Source organism: Rousettus aegyptiacus, unplaced genomic scaffold (assembly GCF_014176215.1).
Source record: "Rousettus aegyptiacus isolate mRouAeg1 unplaced genomic scaffold, mRouAeg1.p scaffold_m13_p_1, whole genome shotgun sequence".
Classification (NCBI taxonomy): Eukaryota; Metazoa; Chordata; class Mammalia; order Chiroptera; family Pteropodidae; genus Rousettus; species Rousettus aegyptiacus.
Genome location: NW_023416284.1, coordinates 176,789,773 through 176,810,456, shown reverse-complemented (window position 1 = coordinate 176,810,456; position 20,684 = coordinate 176,789,773). Strand labels below are relative to the sequence as shown.

The following is a 20,684-nucleotide window of genomic DNA, read 5'->3' as shown; positions in this document are numbered from 1 at the left end:
CTTGATACATCTTATAGAGAATGATAATTAATTATGCCACTCAAATGAGGCAATTTGAGTCTTGTTAAGCATAGAAAGTCTTGCCTCAAACTGAATCAGGGACATATCATAGTGGTAAAGAGGGCAGAGTCTCAACTCAGATGGCCTGGGTTTGAATCTTATCTCTGACTCTCGCTGTGTGACTTTGGTCACATTGCTTAACTCTTAAGTGTCTCACTTTCCTCACTTGTTAAATGGAGACCATAATAGTACTTCACGAACCTGGTGCAAGGGTCTGATGAATTCGTATGAATAGAGCTTTCAGAACCATAATTGGTATATAGTTAGGCACTCAATAAATGTTAGTTATGATGGTGATGAATGAATGCTACTGTCATCAGCGGATGCATCTGTGTATCTGGGAGATTTTATGCACTTGGCACTAATCCTCCTAATTTATGGCCTTTAAGAATGGGTTGCACCTGGAAATGATTTGTACAAATTCCCAAGAACTTCTTTCTTCAGATCTCCTTCGTATTGGCTTGGTTCCACCCGAAGCCAACGTGAAGGCAAAACTTGACTCTTCACTGCTTTCTACCTGTACTGACATCGTCGGTGTCAGGTCTGTCACCCCGCTTTCCTCCATGTTCAGGGCTCTATCTCCCATCTTCCTCTCATTTCCCCATGCAGGCCTTTCTGCAGACATGCAAACACTCTGGATCTCACTAAAGGGCTGGTTATGGCATTATTAAAGCAAAGCTACATGTTTACCTAAGAGAAAGTCTAGAACTAGCTAATAGGACCACCAAATGTTCTCCAACTTAATGCAAAAGCATATTGATACTTTCCGTCTTTACCATTGTCATTAAGCGATAGTAAAAGGCCACCGCCTACATAGTCGCTCTGAGAGAAGCATCGTTTTCAGCCTATGTACAGGTAGTGGGAGTCAACAGTATATATTTAGTTCTCATTCATGCGTGCCTAAATTTCTGGCTCCATGATTATTTTGAATTCTGCAGAGTTTTTTCTTTTACACTTTAAAAAAATTTTTACGATTTACAATCTGCACTTTTTAAAGTGTACAGCCAGTGGCACTGAGTACATTTGTGTTGTTATGCAACCATCAGCCCCATCCATCCCATAATTTTCCATCCCAGAAAACTGAAATTTTATACCCATTAAACAATAAGTCTCCATCTATCCCTCCCCACAGCCCCTGGAAACCACCATTATACTTCCTGCCTTTATGATTTTGACTATTTGATGTACTTCGTGTAAGTGGGATTATAAGTTTGTCTTTTTGTGACTGATTTATTTCATTTAGCACAATGTCCTTAAGGTTCATCGATGTTATAACATATTGTAGACTTTCCTTCTTTCTTAAAGCTGAATAATATTCTGTTGTGTGTATGTGCTGCATTTTGCCTCTCCATTCACCCATCGACTGACAACTTGGGTTGCTTTCACGTCTTAGCTATTGTGAATAATGCTGCCATGAACATGGAGGTACAAATATCTATATGAGACTCTGCTTTCAATACTGTTGGGTTTATACCCACAAGTGAAATTGATAGATCATATGGGAATTCTACTTTTATTTTTTTGTGGAACTACCATACTGTTTTTTACAGTAGCTGTACCTGATTTCATTTTCACCAATAATCTTACGGAATTCCAAAGTACAGAATGCTTGTCTAATTATTTTGACATATTCCTACCGGGCAGTGAATATTGTGAAGTTTCATGTGAATACATTTTGAAAACAAGGTTATATTTTTCCTATTCTTTTTTTCTTGCTGTGCCTATGGGAGTTATGTTATAAGACCTACTTAATGTTAATTTATGTCACCAGGTGATGCAGAGTGCCCCTGGACTTTTTCCAGAACGGAAACAGGTGGGGCCAAGTCTCATACCTCTGATGGAAAAACAACTTGAACTCCAAGGATTTCTTGGCTCGTTTTAAAATAAGCCCTATGTTGAAATCCTGTATGCTGGCAGAGAAGGAATAAATGATCACATATGTTTTCTTCTTGAAGGCTCATAATTTTTTTATTTTTTTGCATAAAGTATACCAAAGGATTACACAGAGAGATTGGCTAGCTGAAGAAATACTTATTTAGAATTCTCTGAGACAGAATCTGAAAGCTTTTCAAATTTTCAAGAGGGCAGGTTAACATTTGCGCTATTATTTTTTTCTGGTTAATAATATTTGTGCTTTCTTAAATTTTGGTTCAAAAATATAAATATAGTTTTCTAAGGTCAGAATCCACAGCTGATAGGTGTTAGGCTGAAAATCTCAAATTATTTTGAGGTTATTTCCACAAATTTTGGGAGTACTTTTCCAGGAAAGTTTCTGCATTTGTTGTTTATAGACAGCGTGAGAAGGGAGGAGGAATAAGCTTACTCTAGGAGCAAAAGTTTTCTTGTTGACAGATATCTCATTTTCTCTTAGTTTATTAAACTCAGTAAAAACAACATCTTTCCTAATAAAATTACCATCCAACTACAGAGTTCCAAAAAAGGGACTAACTACCTTGTGTATATATCAGTTTACTTTATACAACAAACATTTAAACACAACTTTAAAAAAAAATTTTAGAAAAGACTTTTGTTCATGATCAGCGAGGCACAAGGAGCTCTTGTCAGTCTAGGCCAGCTATGCTGTGGCAGCAAATTAACTCTAACATCTAAGTGGCCTAACACAATGAGCTTTTATTTCTTATTCACACTATAGTCCAATGCTGGTTGACATGAGAAGGGGAAGGCTTGTCTGCTCCATATAATCACTCAGGAGTGCAAGCTGACTGAAGAGTCACCACCTTGTGATGCCTCCATGGCAAAAGGTGGCTTCTGGGTCCGCCATGACAGGGGAAGAGAGTGTGGAATGCTAAAACTCTTCTCCAGACTGAAAATTTTGCACATCACCTTCACCCAGAGCCCATTGACCAAACTAGTCCTATGGCCAAAGGTCTCCCTGGAGGCTGAGAAAGGAGAGGAAAACTGCCTGATGTCTTCTCTGATGAATTTTCCTGGAAATTCCTGCATTAGGCATCTCTACAAAACAACTTTCTTTCCTAAATCAGTCACTTTTATAATTCCTTACAATTATCAGGTTTTTCTCTGTAGGTAAGTTATTTTAATCTTTTAAAATTAATTTCACATTTTTAAATTGCTAACTGTAGGTAGGAATAAATAAAAGAAGGTTTACTTAGAAGAAACTCTTGAGGGTATAGATATAATCAACCATAGAAAAAGATTTGGAAAAATGCCTCTCATACGTCTATATATCTATAGCCTTTATTTGTATTATCAATGGTATTTTATTATTTCTTTCTCTTTTCAATAAAACTATCAATTGAAATTAAATGTAAGTCCAAATACAGTGAGGATTGATTGCAGAATCAATTCATGAGATATTACACTAGAAAACAAGCTATACTTAATCTAATTGTTTTCGGTAGTGAGATTTATTTCAGACATATAGACTACATTTTTATTATTAATTTCTATAATTAATGCATTATAGCAAGAAAACATAATCTGTATTAAGTTGATTTTATGAAATTCATCAAACTTCCCTTCGTATACTGCTTTGTTAGTTTTTGACACTATACCATGTGTGCTGGATATAAGTGTGCAGTCTGTTTCCTAAGTATAGACTTCTGTGTATCAGAATTCACAGATTTGTGCCATTTGAGTCATCCTTCTTTCTGTTCACTTATCGTCTGCTTAAGCTACTGATTTCTGAGAGATGTGTGCTATAATCTTCAACTATAATTGCTGAGTTATTTATTTCTCTTTCCAGTTTTGTGAGGTATCGTTGCTTGATATATTTTGAGGCAATATATTTATATGTTTATGAAAGGTATATTTTCTGGCTTTATTTTTTGTTATTAATCTATAATAGCTTTATTATTTTATATACACTATATATAAATCTACCATGAATATTATATTTTCAGATATTAAAATTGTTACCACAGCCTTAGCAGATATTGCCAGATTTCCAAAATGACTGCCCTAATTTACACTCTCACCAGAAGAGTTTGAGAGTTTTCCTTGGTATTGTCAGCCTTTAAATTTGACAATTCTGGTGGGTGTTTAATGGTATTTATTTGCAGTTGCCTTGCATGTCCCTCATGGTTAATGAGGTCAAGCACCTTTTCATATGTATGTTGGCTGATTGATATTCTCCTTCGTGAAATGGCTCGTTAGTCTTTTGTCATTTTTCTCTTGGATTTTCTGCCCGTATCTTATCAATTTATAGTTCTTTATACATTCTGGTATGTAGCCTTACATAGGTTATATGTATTGCACGTATCTTTTCTCATTCATTTGCTTGCTTTTACAATCCCTATTATTGTCTTTTAGTGAATAGAAATTCTTAATTTTAGTGTGTTCTAACTAATCAAGCTTTCCATTTACGGTTAGAGCTAATGGGAAATGACTATTTTCTATAAATGGTACTGAGACAATTGGTTATTAATTTAAAAAATGAAACTTGACTCTTATTTGAAGTTATAATAAAAAGTTAACTACAAGTAGATTATAGATGTAATATGAAAGGCTAAAATACCCTGAAAGTTCTAGAAGAAAAGGTAGGATAATATCCTTATGATCATAGGATGATAAAATTAACAGCAAAGAAAAAGCACTTGTCAGTCATCTTTGTAGTCTAGTTCTTTTAGTGAACACTATATCCTTCCATTTATTTAGCTCTTTTAATTTCTTTCAATAATGGTTTATATATTTCTTTATATAAATATTGCACATCTTTCATTGGATTCATTCCAATGTATTTGGAATTTTATGATGTTGCTCTATATGTCTCTTCTTAAAATTTCTATTTTCATGCTATTCGTTGCTAGTATATAGAAACATTGATTTTTACCTCTTGACCTTGCATCTAGCAACCTTTCTATGTCGAGTTTTTAGTTTTAATAATTCATGTATAGATTGTTTTCTACATGTAAAATCATATCATCTGAAAATATTAAGTCTTTATCTTTTAATCATTATAATTCTTACTAGTTTTTAATAAGCACTTCTGATATAATGTCATTATAATAAGCATTACTAGTTTATGATAAGCACCTTTGGTTTATTCCTAATATCAAAAGAAAAGGTTCAACATTTCACCAATGAACGTGTGATAGAAGTAAGAACCACCTTACTTCCTGAAAATGCAGAGTCAGGACTTCTTTGTTTGGCTCCCAAGAGGAATTTGGGAAGGGCTTGACTTGGCAGTTCACCTTTGACCCATGTGATTTCAGCTGGAGTGGTTGAAACAGGAGCATTTACTTCCAGGATCACTTGTACATCCTCAAGTTGGAGCCTTGGTGTTCCTTGACTTCTTCACACACTTCATTCTCCTGGGGTTGTCCACATGGCTTGGCTTTTACAGCATGACAGCCTCAGAGTGAATGGACTTTGTAAGTGTCATCTGACTTCTCTTGGTACAAGCGTTCCTCTTTCTCAGCTAAAATTTCATGAGGTCATATACATCGCAATTAAACACATCCATTTAATTAAAAAACAATTTGTAATATAAACATAACCAAATTCCTCTAGTATGGAGTATAAAAAAATAGGTGATTCCTTATTTTTGTGAAGATTGACTTTTGAGGTTAGATGAAGTTATCTAGGGCAGTGGGAGGGGAGCAGGTGCATAGATGAGCTGAATGTGAGTAGGTAGGCATAGCACAGTGTGTAGGTGAGGTGTGAGTAGGAAAGGATGAAATGAAGAGAGTGGGTTGGCTGCAGGAAGTTGGGCAGACCACAGGAAGCTGGCTGGAAAAAAAAAAGGTCTTTGCCTCCACTTAATTAAAAGCAAGAATAAAATAACCCAAAGACAAATGGAAAATCTCACACACGAAGTCTATAATGGGATGGAAACAACAACAGAAAAAATAAGCACACACGTGTTCAGAGAAAGGTGACCTGAAGCGGCTGGCCAATTGTGATGTACTCAGCAATTTTTGTATTACTTCTCAGGACTTCATGCAGTAAGATCGTCTAATTAAAAAAGAGCAAAAATTTTTTTTAGAAATAAATACAAAATATTATTTTAAAATACTTAGATTTCTGAGTTTATCATTCTAGTAGTTAAAAATATGCTCTATTGAAATCAAAAGAATGCTAAACTAGGGAGTCAGAAGGATGTTGTCTTCAGCCTCAAGCTAAATAGTGTATTTACATTTTTGTCCACCAGGTGTCTCTTTGCTTACATGTTATGATTCCAGAGAGAGAGATTCCTGAAGACAGTAGTTTACATGGATTGTGTCAACAAATGTCTCAATTTTGGGGTACTTAAGAAATGGCTCTAACTTATGAGTTCTTCCTAAAGAATAAATAGATATGTCTTGGCTATATTTCTCACTTTGACTTTAGAAATTTTGGAGACATTAACCCAGAATTGTCAGTTGACACAAAATTTAGGTACTTGCACCAGGATTGTTAGCGGGCTAACACTGACAGAAGCCTTAGATTCAACCGCCTGCCCATCGAGGGTTCCAACCAGGAAGTTGGCCCCACATTGTTTCTGGATGAGGCCTCAACAAGGATGTTCAGTCCCAAAACAAGCTGGATTTGGCTCTCCAGTGTCTCTTCTAGGAGATCTATGCCTTGGTGCTCAGACTCTTCAAAATCATCCCATGGCTTCTGGTCTGCAGTACAAGGTATCGATTACTGCCAGTCACAGATGGCGCCTTTGAATTGTCGACATTTGGTAGTAGTTTACTCACTCTAGCTTGTGTTAATGCTGAGGCTGTTTCAATACAAGTCGACATATCTATTATGTGCCTACTATACACCTGGCCTGGAGCGTCTACCACAATTATTGGATTCCTTCATTTCATAAGAATGTAATGGGATTTACTGTTTGTAGAAAAACTAAGTGTGCTGCTCAGGAGAAGTTGAAAAGGCAAAGGTTATTATAAGAGACAACTCTGCTCATGCACACAGGGCCCTGAGCTTGGAGTTTGAAAACCTGAATTCACACTTTGACTTTACGACTTGTTTGCTGTGGAGAGTAGTTAGTTTATCTGCTTTGCATATAAGCTTCTTTATTTGTAAAACTATAGGTAATGTTGCTTTAGAGTTAATGTGAAGACTGAAAACAGTTTGCAAAAATTCAAAGTTCTGCCAAATATCATTATAAGAGCCCCCAGAGAAGTCACCCTATTCTTGATAAAGGCAGCTCTTCCCATTTACGCACAGCAGGTCAGCTCCTTTTGGTCTCTACCTCTCCTGTCTGAATAGGCCTGAGGCACTCACTACCTTTGCAAAATTGTAAGGCCTATTAGTGTTATGTCCCAAGGAAAGAGCTAACCAGACAAAAGAGGAATTTTAGCTCCAACCCCAGAGCAGTGGGTGCAAACAGGAGTCAGCTTTCATAATAGTTTTTTTTTTTTTTTTCCTGGCTTCCTTCCAGCCAGCAATGGTCCTGTGGCAGAGGTCACTACTACCTGGGGAATGCCTGTTTGCTTTGGTGGAAAGTGAGCTTGGTGGGAGATTGTTTGGCAAAGCTGAGTTAAAGTGGTTGGCTGCCTCAGAATGGTGCATACACGGTCCGGCTTTCATAAGCAGAAAGTACGATTATTATTCATGTGGTGAAATTTAGGGATGTGAACTTAAGCAAGGTAAGGGCCATCTGAATTTGCTGTTCTTGTCTGGCTCAGTGTAGAGCACTGCATCTGCTCTCATCCCCACAGGCTAGAGTGAAGAGAACTTAGCAATCAGGTGTCACATAGCGGCTGCCAGTGTAGGGAGCCAGGGTGTACTCGTGAGACAGAGTGTTGTGAACCTTATAATGGATGCTTTGCCAGGGGCTACCAATGCTCCCTGTGACCTCGTCACTGGCCTGGAAGTGACATGATGTAGCTTCCTGGGGCTAGTACTAACCTTCGAGAAGGCTCTTTGTGTTCTGATCACAAATCCCTTAAATCATCCCTAAGCATGGAGCTAGTTTGGATCATAGCATGACTGGCTCCTAGAAGTTTCTTGGTTCTTTCACTGGGCTTGGAGAGGAGGCAGGTGCACAAGGCATGCAGGTTTCACCTGCACTGGTGCACAAAGATACTGCTTGTGTGTGTGTGTGTGTGTGTGTGTGTGTGTGCATGCGTGCACGCGCACGCTTCGCGTGTGTGCAAGTATGTTTTGCTGGATCCTGATCTATGTAATAATTTGAATACCCAAAAGCCAGAGTATTAGCCTGCTTCTGGAGGGATGGTGGAACCAATCACTCAGGGGGCTGGCATTGTGGAATTTAAGACAGCCATAGGAACAGAATCAACTGTGTAGGGGCCGGTGCTCCTCGGGCAGCTGGTCGACCCCAAGGTCTGGTGAGGAGAGAATGCCTTGGTTGGGGGCAACTGCACAGAATGCACATATGCGGGGCCACGCTGTGGCCCGGGAGAGGAATCCGCAGGGCTTGCTTGCTGAAGGGCGTGCTGTGCATGTAGGTGTGTGAACCATAGTCTTTGAATTTCAGGTTCTGGAATTCTTTAGAAGGGCAGGAGATCTCTCCAGTTCAGAGATGCAAGAGAGCTTCATGCCTCCCAGACGGGCATGGCCAGCAACCATTTGTGTTCAGTGCAGGGTCTTCTGGGTGGATAAAAAGGGAAATTGTTTGAGATCTCTTGCAGTTTGCCACCTGCTTGTTACTCTGATAAAATGTTTTGGGAGCAGAGATTGGGATTATTGGCTGAAAGAAGGTTCCCCCAGCCCCTACGATGTTTGGAGTTTTATGTCTGAGCTTTGCTTGTTAGGACCGACAGCTTACGTGGAATTGCAAGAAAGAAAATTAAGGAGGAGGCCTGCCGATCTCCTCAGCTGATGTATCACAGTGTTTAGTAGTGTTGAAAATAATTTTGATCACCATAGTTTCTGTTTTAAAAAAAGCGGTGGCTCTTAGAGCCATCTGTCAGTTCATCAGTGTGGAGAAACAGCAGAAAAGAATGCAGTGAAACGAGTGGACAAGTTGATAAAATAAGGGGATATAAATGAAAAAGAAAGAATGAGCATATTTTAAAGCAATAGGGAATGAACTTGAATCAGCGTGACAATAGAGCTCAAATTAAAAAGAAAAAATTTTCAAATAGTTTGCATAAAGCCATTTTTCCTTTCATAAATTTCATAGGTGAAATAACAATCCTGGACCGCTCCTCTCCTTATGTCACTGTGGATATGGTCATCAGGTCACCTTGCCTTTTGCTTGCTTCTCTCCTGCCCTGCCTTGACAAGAGAAATCTGCTGATTGGCAAAACTAATGGATTATTTCATGTCCTTTATTTTTCTTTATGAGCAAAGATGAATTTTCTTTCCTGCTTCCCATGGCATTACACGGTAGACTATCATTTAACAGAAGATGCTTGCTTACAGTTTTCATTGCTAGTTAAGCGTACAGTTTGTTGCCACATGTATTACATGCTTTTTGGTGACTGAAACGTCTGCCTCAAGAATGACCAGCGTTTTCCATTTCCTCTTTAGCTCTAGTTTCTGCATTAAGAATAATTCACATTGTTTGTCAGTGTTCATGGACTTTCTAGAAATCCGTGTTTTTGCTCTAAGGATGTCTTGTCAAATGCTAGCATTATAATTTTAAAGGATAAGTGTGTTACGAATTAACCTGTAGGTTTTAAAATTTTTTGTTCAGAGTTATGTTTTTTCATGTAAGGCTCTGTGAGAAAGAGAATAAATCTAGCCTATAGCTTATTTCAACTGGAAAAATTATCTCTAAATCACAATAAATCGTCTTATTAAAAAAAGACCTAAAGTTAAAACATTAGGCATTATGCTTATTTTGCTGCATCAGCGCAGAGATTATAATGTCTATTGGAGAATAATCAAGACAGTTACTTTTGCATCAGTTGAACCTATAACTCCCTGTAGTGAGTTTGTTTTAGTTCATAAAAGACAATTATACTAGTATCGACCTTCTTAATCAAATAGAGCATTTGTTTCATATTAATATTCTTGGTTTATTTTCTGGTTTTAAAATGACATAGAATCAGAGTCCATATTTCTGACTTAACTAACTTACCAAACAGATACTAAGATAATTGGGAGAACAAATTTGTATTTTGTTTGTGCCTAGAACAAAACAGAATGATTCTTTGCCGGCATCTTAGTTTGGGATGCTAACAAAATACCATAAAGTAGGTGGCTCATCAACAACAAGAATTTATTTCTCACAGTTCTGGAGGCTAGAAGTCCAAGGTCAAGGTGCTAGCATTGTCAGGTTGTAGCGAGGGCCCTCTTTTGGGTTGTGGACTGTTGATCTTTCCTTGTATCCTCACATGGAGGAAAGAGAGTGAGTGAGCTCTCTGGCGTCGTCTTAGGAGGGCACTAATCCCATTTATGAGGCCTCCAACCTTGACCAAATTGCTTCCCTAAAGCCCAGCCACCTAACACCATCACATTGGGGGTTAGATTCAACATATAAATTTTGTGAAGGACACAAACATTTAGTCTGTAACAACCAGTATATGTTAAGGAAAATATCTTTATGTTAAAGAAAATCTCTTTTTTGCAATTAACTTTATTATTCATTTGATAATGAAAAGTGTTATCCACTTCTCAATGACAGAGTTTATCAGGAATACATTTTATATCATTTCACAACTTAAAATTAATGACCTCATTGTTTTGGCTAAGTCTCATGGTGCATCGTGTTAAGAAACTATTCTTTAAAGATAACTGTGTCCAATTTGACTGAGAAAACGATTTCCTTAAACTCTGAAACGAGGCACCAGAACTGTCTCTGGGAGAATAGATCGGGGAGCTTAATCAACCTCAAAGTGTGAAAGCGATTCTATTTGATGAAACCTGTTGTTGCATTTGCTCAAACCCTCCAGTTGTGTGCTAATTCCATTAGGAAGAACAGTTTTCTATAAGAAACCTATTTCTAAGTAATTGTTCCCATTCTAGGTAATTGTTCCCACTCATCGAACGTGCACAGTGCCCTGCACATTCCCCATATGATAGTTCATTTAATTCTCACAAAAGCCCTATGAGCTGGTTGTTATTATTTCTGTTTAACAGAGGAGGCGGGCATCTGCAATTCAGAGAAATGATTTTTTAAACAAATTTCCACATTTAACAAGTGACAAAATGAAATCTGTTTGACAGATCTGTGCATGCAGTAGTTTAAAAATATTTCTTTTTGGTTGTGTGGGGTTTGGAAACCCTCCTTATACTTTAAATTGTCACCTAGGGTTTATATCATATGTTTAAATCATTGTGAAAGATGTATTTTCTGGCATGTTATAAATCTTGGTAGTAAAAATGGTTATACCTCTCTTGAAATATAGACAATAAAACATTGTATTAATAACATATCCCATTATTTTTTTTAAAAAAGTAATATTTGAAGTTTTTTTAAAAATGGAGAATTTCTATTTTACTATCTCATTGGTTTTTATCCAATTGTATAATATTTTTATGCTTAAAAATATTTTATTGATTATAATGCATTTCACAAAAAATACATATTTAAATTGAAATTAATTTTTAAAAATTTGGGGTGACATAATTATTTATGCCATAAAATATTTTATTTTGAATAAGTTATCATTACAATTACTATTGATACATAATTTAACAAACAACATGAATAAAAGTTACACATTTTGACAATGATGATTAATACAAGAGATAAATATTGTTTTGCAATATTGCATTACTTAATGAGATAGATGAGACTTTCTTATGTGACATGTACATGGATATTGTTTATTGCTAGAATGAGAGTTCAGAAATAATTTTAATCTTATTCTTGATTTTTATGTATGTAATCACTTAAAACTTTTTCATATAAATAAATAAATGAGAATAGAACACTTTTTAAACTCCTTCCAAATATTTACCAAGTACCACATGGTGATCAACCACAACAACTACTTTTAATGATTAACAGACAATTAAAATAGAGTTTTCTTTAATTTTGCTAAAATCAAAAAATTGGAAACCTCTTGATTAACAAAACTTCTTTTTGTTACCCTATCATTAGGCTCTTATACATTTTTAATTCCTGGGAATTATGCAAAAAATTTTATCAAAACATATCAAATAACTACTATTTCTTTTAACTCTTTCACTTAAAGTCACCTGGCTTATTCTCAGAACCAGTTGAAACTATGGGGAAATTATTACTTTCAAAACATCTTTTCCAGCATCATTATTATTTTTCATAAACTGCTTTTATTGCATGCTTTATAAATATTTGAATCAAAATCTTGGAGTACATATTTAGTTTATCAATATATAGATACCATCTGCCCTGTAACATGATTAGCTGAGTTGGTTCTCATTGCCTAAATGATAAGAAAATGTATTTGCTATTTCAGTTTCTAATCCTTCTGAATTATGGGTACATGCTTTGTATGGAAGAGGACAAACAACAGTTGAGCTTAAATTGGTTTGATGTTTCTTATGCAACTAATTATCTTTGGATGATTTTGGTGACATTTTAGATTTCATATATGTCAACTACTTCAAGAAATAAGTACTGAAACTCCAAAATCATTAAGCAAACACTCACGTATAGCTCCTATGAAGATACACCTGCCCCCAGGTCCCCTCACTTACTCCTCCCTGCCCTGCACCACCGATTGCATGGTATTTTTTCCCCTTTTGCTCTTTGACTGAGGGAAACACGACATCAACACAATTTTATTTCCATATCCTGCATATTGGGAAGGAGATTTCTAATGGGATATTCATGACAACATTTTCCCCGGAACAAAAATAATTGGAATTCATTGGTTTTCTTTATGGAAATTCATCTATGGCTTAGTGCTTTTATTGTTTGTATTATTAGCTGAATTACTAGATATATATTTATTGAGTCACCCTGTGTATAAAGACTGGACATGCAGCAATAAACAAGTGAAGAACATAAGACAAATGCCTACCCTCGGTAACTCATGCTATAGCGAGGAGCCAGATGTTAAAAGATCAATTGTAAAAATAATAATTTGATAAAATTATGGAAACTTCGATGAAGAAAAGATAAGGTGCTATCAGAGCACATTAAATGAGATTGATCTCACATAGATCAGAGAGAGCTTTCTTGACTAAATGACATTTGGTCTAAGGGCTAAAAGCCATCTTGGATGAGGGCTATTGAAGAAGTACATTCACAGAGGTACTGAAATTGGTAGAAACATGTTTAAGAAATTTGAAAAAGCCAGTGAGTCAGGGAGATGAAAGAAAGAGACATAGAAATGATCCAACATGGGGCTGGAGAGGAGACTGAGGCCAGATATACAAAGCCTTCCTTGTAGGAGATGTTCATGATTTTGGTTTTTATCTCAAGGCTCAATGGTCATTGTAGAGATTTAAGAAGAGATGAGTGATCACATGTGCATTGAAAAAACTTCGCTCTGGGCAAAAACAGAAGCTGAGACAGCAGCTGGATGTTTCCGCAGTGGTCTAAGAGGGAGGTACTACTGGTGCCTTGAACTAAGGTTGTATCAATGGGCATAGACAGCGTGAACACACTGAAGAGATAGGAAGTAAAGAGGCACAATATGTACTAAAGAAATATTCTTCCAGATCCTAAGAAGGCTTGATATCAATGACCAAAGCAGTGAATTGTCAATAAATGTAATGCCAAGGGGAAGAATTAAAGGTAACTTTTTCCTTTGTCTTTTGTGAATTCTATGCTTGTTTTACTAGTAAAAAGCTGGCTTAGTAAAGGGCTTCAGAATTCTACTGAAATAATAATGTTGCCTGAAGCTGTAATCTATTAGTTTAAAATATTGTTTTACCAACTCTTGTCTAAGCTGTGGCCTTTATGGGCTCAGCCCTGGGGCAAGAAGAAGACTAGATCTTGGCCTTTACCTCTGACATTTTCATTATCTAACCACAGAGATTTGTCCACAGCATCATGGTACAATACCACAGATACCGAGGAATTAGTTATGAACAGCATCCTATGAGGGAGCCAGAATGGTATTGTGATGGTTAAGAAAGCAAGCACTGGAATTTGGATTTAAATTCAGAAATATCCATTTACTAACTTCCTTCTCTAAATTGCCTGATTTGTCTCATCTAAGACATGGGACTAGTAATAGATCATTCATAAGGTGGCTCCAACAATGATATGGCATGATACATGAAAATCAATTTTCCAGGAACATGGTAACTGCTTAATAAATGCAATAAACTTAGCTGTCATATTGTTATAGGGGAGGAGCCAATTAGTGATCAGGGTAGAGTCAGGAAAGATTACACAATGATGCTTTATATCGTATTGAAAGGGTATATAGCCGACCTTTAATAAATGCTTGATTAAGGAATAAATATATTTTTGTGTGTGTGTCAATGTTAAAAAACTAAAAATGGAATCATGTTGTTGTTTTATTTTGTGCTTTTTGTATTACTACCAAAGTTAAACATTAGCCATGTGTATTTTTACTTTTGGAATTTTTCTTTAGTCAGTCTATTAGTTTGTTTATTATTTTCTATTGATGTGTAAGAACTCTTTATATAATGAATCATATATATTAAATGTATATGTAGATATTTTTACCAGCTTGTGATTTGATTTCTTAATTAAGTTTCAGTGTATTTTTTCAATAGTAAGTAATTAAGTAAATTATCAATCTTTTAAGTGTGCTTTTCTTTTTGCTATTTTACGATCAAATGTTTTATTCATATCTATATAATATAAATATGACATCTTTGACATTAAAAAGGGGTATCCATTCTTCAAAAGTGGGGAACCACTGGTATATGAAATAAAGTCACATGCAGTATGGGTCTGTATTTGTGGTATCACTGGGAAGAGACTGAAAGGCTCTGTGCTTCGAGGATAGTTTCAGTGGCTGGTGGATGTCTAACAAGTTTCTTGTCTGTTAAAGTCTGAAAAGATGCCATTCTTTTCTTTTTGTTTTCATCTGCTTTTCTTGAAACCACAAAGTGTCTTGTTTTTCAGGTAATCCACTACAAAGTGTAATACATCAAAGGAGATTCATCTTCATCTTAAAGTTGGGACTTCCGAGGCAGAGGAATTGTTTAGTTAATATTGTCAGAATAATAGCGATGGATCCAAAAGTTCCACACATCACATTGCATCATTCATCATGAAGAGAAAAATATTTTTACTTTTCAAAGATTATGTTTATGTATAATACAATAATACATACACAAGTAGTGTACATGTCTTTAGACTTGAAAGAATACTGACTAATGCATCAATGAAATTCTGGCTTATTTTTTTGAAATCAATTTTAAATAGTTGGCTTGCTGAGTTCTGCATTAAAAGGTCATTTAATGCATTGCTTTTATTAATTGAGAAATAGAAATGCTTCTCCCTAACATTTGGGTCAAAGAGATGTATGTGTTTATGAACATTTTAATCCCATGTTTAACTGAAGCCTTTTTTTTTCTCTTCTAGCTTTCATTTCTACCAATTTGATAACATACATGGCTACAGATGGCAATGTTCTTGTAAGTACCCTCTGGAACGCTCTGAACTTAATTGTTAGTTTGATGAATGCATAAGAAGCTAGACAAGTTGGTTTTAAGTTTGGCTAGCTACTTATGTCCTCCATTTGATTAGCTACAACAGAATTAAATGATCCTTTGTTAATTTTTAAGGTTTTCTTATGATCACCGATCATTTTTTAAGACTCCTAGCTATTTGTTTTTAAATATCAAGAAACATAATCCTGATTTTAATGTACTGTACATGAATTATTTGTGTATCTTAAGTTAACTATGGTACTAGTAAAGCCTTTCATGCAATCTCTGTGGTAGCAAATTTTGTTAATTATGACAATGAAATTGTAGGTTCTTTTTAAAATAATTTTATAACCATAAATTTTCCTACATTAAGTTAAGTCAACTGAGCAAGTATATTATCTCGATTAGAGGAGGAAACTTATAAATGGAAACGAGATGTTGATATAAGCAACATGACATTTTTAATAGAAAGGGTAGTGGGGTAGTGTGAGATTATATGATGCTCATCTTCTGGCAAAGCTAATGACCACATGGTGGATACATAGGCTAGAGTTTTGGAGTAGAGCCCAAAGCAGAATCAAAAGTAAGGTGTTGAGAGCATATAGTATAGATTTCCTGTCATACAGGTAGCATGGACAATGCTTTCTCGATGCAAATTAGAACATGAATGTCAAGGAAGATTGTAGTAATAGTGATGGGGAGATTGAGTGAACTAGACAGCTCCCGGAAGGGACACCTTACTAAAAAGCAGGGCAGATGGTAAATTCTCTGCTTACTTTAACAATTTAGTATTCCAGAAATAGAGAAGGCAATGAGAACGCTTGAATTCTGATGCTAATTTTAAATGAAGAAGGATAGCTTGCTAGCGATGAAAAATCATGGAAACTTTGGGAGACAAGACTGCAGAAACCTAAAAATGAAAACATAAATTATAGTCAGTTACGTACCCTATGAAATTTGTCATCTAAAACTTGAAGAAAAGGAAGTATGATCCCTTGGACACGAATGGGTAGGGGTTGTTTGATAATAGAAATGTGAATAATCACAGTGAAGATAAAGAAGAACAACTAAGAGAATAAATGTGGCTGCAATGGGAGACTTTTTTTTTTTTTTTTGCTAAAATTAGATATAAAAACATATGTACAGGATGTTAAAGGAAACTCCTACAGTCAAGGGCAAAAGCAAATGGATATTACAGATCTGTAAAAACAAAGTCAGTATGACTAAAGTTCAGAGCATACAAAGCTTTATAAAAAATTTTAACAAGAAAAATCCTTGTGATTATAAGTACATATGTTTGTGTTATATAAAAAAAAAGAAATGAAAAGAAAGAGTTAAGATTATTGGATCCTTGAGAAATGTAATACAGTGTTTAATTCTTACATTGCTTCTTTTTTTCCACCTAAAAGATGTAGTCTTCCAACTGATATGCTTAAGAAGAAATCGAGATTGAAATAATAAGAGAGTACCTAAACATTTAAAATTAATAAATTCATTCACTCATTCATTCATTCATTCAGACATTCATTTAGTGTTCACTGATTACCTCTCCTGACCCTAACACGTATCAGTCATTATACTAGGTAGGAACTGGAGATATAATTGTGACTTGAAACAAGTTAAAATCCCTACATCTGGAAAAAAAAAGCATGATGCTGGGTATTGAAACAAAGATTGCAGGTGTGATGACCTAAGGATGAACATATCATCCATGTAATCCCAGCCCAGAGCCATTACCACTGTAACAAGTAACCCGCTTCCCCTTGGACCTGGGCACAAGCGGATTCTGTTCTTGTTGGTGGGAACTCTGGCTCCTTATGGGTGGTTCTCACTTACTGTTATTTTTGTCTCACAGACATGAGTCTGGGCAGTGTTGCGTAATGTCTCTTAAGCATTTCTTCCAGCTGCTTTTCAGTGGTTACCCTACTTTATCTTTCCATTCAGAAAATTAGTTCAATTTTCTGCTGTCATTTGTTCTCTCAGTAAAATGTAGCACAAGAGACCTATTTTTATGCTAGGTAGTTTCAGTAGGCTCGACACATTTGACCTAATCACATCCCGAATTATTCTTCATTTCCACTAAAGTAACATTTATTGAGCTATATGTGCTGAGCACTGCTTGGTGCTGGGGTTCAAAGATGAGGTGCTCATCATCTGGCGGGGGAAGGGCAATACTTTTAAGGCTCTCTTGTTAATTCAGATCTGATAGTTATTGTTGAGGTTGGTAATGCATATGGTGCTAATAAAATTGCTCAAGAAACTAGATTCTGAGCATTTGAAATTTTCTTATGTGCGTAGTAGTAGACTAGTGTTGTTCTTTTTTGTTAAGCTGAGTTGTTTGCTATTTGATACTATTCTTTTCTTTCCTCTGAAGGCAAACAGAATTTGCAAAGCTAAAATTGCACATAGAATCAAAGGTATTAACTCACCAAGTTCTCTTGGTTTTACCTCCTGTTTCTCAGTCTTCACAGACACAAGCTCACCCTTTCTTATGCCCCCTGGGCTTTTAGCCTCTGCTCCCTCCTCCTTCCAATCTACTTACCACACAGCAGCCAGAGTGAATTTTTCTAAATGCAGATCTGATTATGCCACTTACCTGCTGATATCTGTTCAAAGGCCTCTGATTGGCTTTCAGATAAACTTTACACATTCAAACATAACTTACAAGGCCCTGAATGAATGCTACTCGGTAATCTGGATATCATTATCTCCTCAAAGGCCATGGTTGATCTTACCTGCTGGGTCGCACCTGCATGCCATATCAGGGTCTCTAATGTTCAGGTCTTTATCTTCCAGGTCTTTGTTTTTACCAACTCATGCCTTCCCTGGCTCCTCCATTCTATAACAGGCAAATTACAGTACTTACTTACATGCGGAAGACCTCATAATCCTTTTTTTATTTTCTGTCTTCTGTGTTTGACTTGAAGCTGTGTGGGAGCTTGCTTGCCATTGAATCTCTAATCCTCGACACCAAGTAATAATGGTTGAATACACATAATTTAACACATTTTTGGCCTGAAAGAATGAATTAGCCTAATCACCTTTAGAATCTGAATTAGAGCTTGTTGGGAGATCATCAACATAATAATTAGATTTATATAATCCCTGAACATCTCTAAGAATCCATTTGTGTAGTTCTTGATATTTATAAGGCTTTCCGTTCATCACACTGTGGTGATAACAAAGTATTAAATGCTAAATCGGTTTTGCCTAGTATTGTTTAATGATTAGTTTTTCACATAAATGAAACATGTTAATTAAGAAAGAGAATAAATAAATGGCAGTTAGCATGTATGAATCCAAAGGCTTGATTAAGAAAGTTCTCTGGCCTCAGATTTTAGCAATGATGTTTTAGCTAAGAAAGGAAAACAATCTTAATTTAAAGATGACAAGGCTCAGAGGGAATATGACATGTACATAATTTTTTTTTTACCTAAATCTTCTAAGGTTTCTTACTTTCAGCAATGGCTCTTGTGGAGAAGAAATGTCAAAATTATCTTCGATCAAGACTTCATGACAGTGTTTTCTCAAGAACTCTTTTAAATAAAATTCCCTCGTTAAATATCGCCTGAAAATAAAATGTCAAGTGAACACTTTTCCTGAAATGAAAGTCTCTGCATATAAATCATGGTTACTTTGCCCAGTTTTCAGGCTGAGGAGGATGAGCTCACTGAATGCGAATGGACATTCATTTTTGGCACTGTGGTTATGTGCTCTTTCCTGGGCTGTCTGTCTGTCATCTTGGGAATAATTGGTCTAACTGCAAACTAGTACTTGTGTTTTCTTCATAAGAAAGTTCTGCATTCATTACTCGCAGAACATGTATTGCCTGGTCTTGATGTGTACTGTGTACAATGGACAGCCCAGACGTGATTCTGAACCCCATGGGAACCTACCCCCTCCCCCGGATTCCCCCCCTCACCCTGACTCCTTCTCTGTGCCCAGGATATGTGTCTCAGTGATGTGGGCGATATTCAGGGTTGAAGGGAGGAATATATTTTTCACATTCTTGATCAATTAAAAAGAGCTGAAATTCTGGCAGCTTGTGTTTTAGGCTGTATCAACATAATTCTATTTCGAAATAGTCGTGTCGCTGCTGCTGTGCATGAGCCTGACACACGGATCCAACTCGGGATGATGTTTAACAATCCGTTGTTCTGAGTAGGGCTTAAATTGGAGGAGTACATGACAGCTGTCTGGGGACTAGATTACTGAGAAGAAGTTTGTTAGCTGCCACCGGAAAACTTCTGTCCCTTCTCTCAGCCCTCTGCCTGGACCCTGTGCATTCCTAGTTTTGGGTTCTAGGTTTTTAGTATTTAGAGGATATGGTTAAAACAGGATACTAGAGAAAGCTCCTTGGTGTTTGAGAAAATAGTATTTTAGACAGAAGCAGAGATTCGCTCAGCACAAGTCCATTTTATCTTCAAGGAAATACCAAGGGTTTACTCTCCAGGTGGGTTCAAATTTAGTGTCAGTCAATTCCAGGGGCTTTCCTCTATATATGTGCTGCTTTGGAACTGAGAAAAGTGTTGGGACAACTTTTATGTTGCTTAACTATGCCAATGTTATTTACTCCTGAATACTAGTTATTTACTAATTATTTTCAGCTCGGAGTAATCAAGCGGTAGATGGCTTTCCAGATATGGTTAAATCTCCTCTTGTGCCAGGCACATCTAGTAAATCATCACAGGAAGTAAGAATTGATATGAGACACAGTTAATCTTTTGGTAAGTATTTACTGAGTGCTCCCTCTGCGTTAGTCATTGGGCTACGTGCTAGATTTTGAAGTAATGACACGTTCACGGACATCAATTCTATTTTGACGTCTGGGCCAATCATCGAATCTGAACAGAGTTATCGTCATTCAACTACACGGCTGATAAAAGAGATCTGATAAACTTCAAGAAGCAATATGAACAGAGATAGCAATTGAGTAAAAGAATGGGATGGAGGTAGTGGGGGGAGAGGCCCTCTCTGGGATTATGCACAGGTTCTGGGTTGGACCGTTGGATGAATAGTGTTATCACCATGTATATACCGGTCAGATGTATAAACAAATAAATGACAACATTCATTTCAGAGGTATCAGCAAAGCATTGTGGGACGATAGAGGACAAAAGAAGTAGAATAACATAAGGGTTAAACAATAGATTGAAGAGTCTGACTGGCCTGGGTCGCAGACTTGACTTTGCTACTAGTTATGTGTCATCTGAACGGAAGTTACTTAACCACAC

At 36.4% G+C, this 20,684-nt stretch overlaps 1 protein-coding gene across 8 annotated transcripts in view; it reads left to right on the top strand.

The window, feature by feature from the left end:
• The window catches only part of IPCEF1 (interaction protein for cytohesin exchange factors 1), a 140,649-nt gene that overhangs the window by 48,762 nt on the left and 71,203 nt on the right, over nt 1–20,684 (top strand). For 5 of the 8 annotated variants that reach the window (XM_016156326.2, XM_016156328.2, XM_016156327.2 and 2 more), the window contains exon 3: nt 15,383–15,435. In XM_016156326.2, the coding sequence (XP_016011812.2) occupies nt 15,412–15,435 (24 nt within the window). In that variant the 5' untranslated portion in view covers nt 15,383–15,411. Of the gene's footprint in view, nt 1–13,536; nt 13,613–15,382; nt 15,436–20,684 lie in introns of those variants that run through there. The other 3 variants (XM_016156322.2, XM_016156329.2, XM_036222904.1) reach the window with 2 other exon arrangements.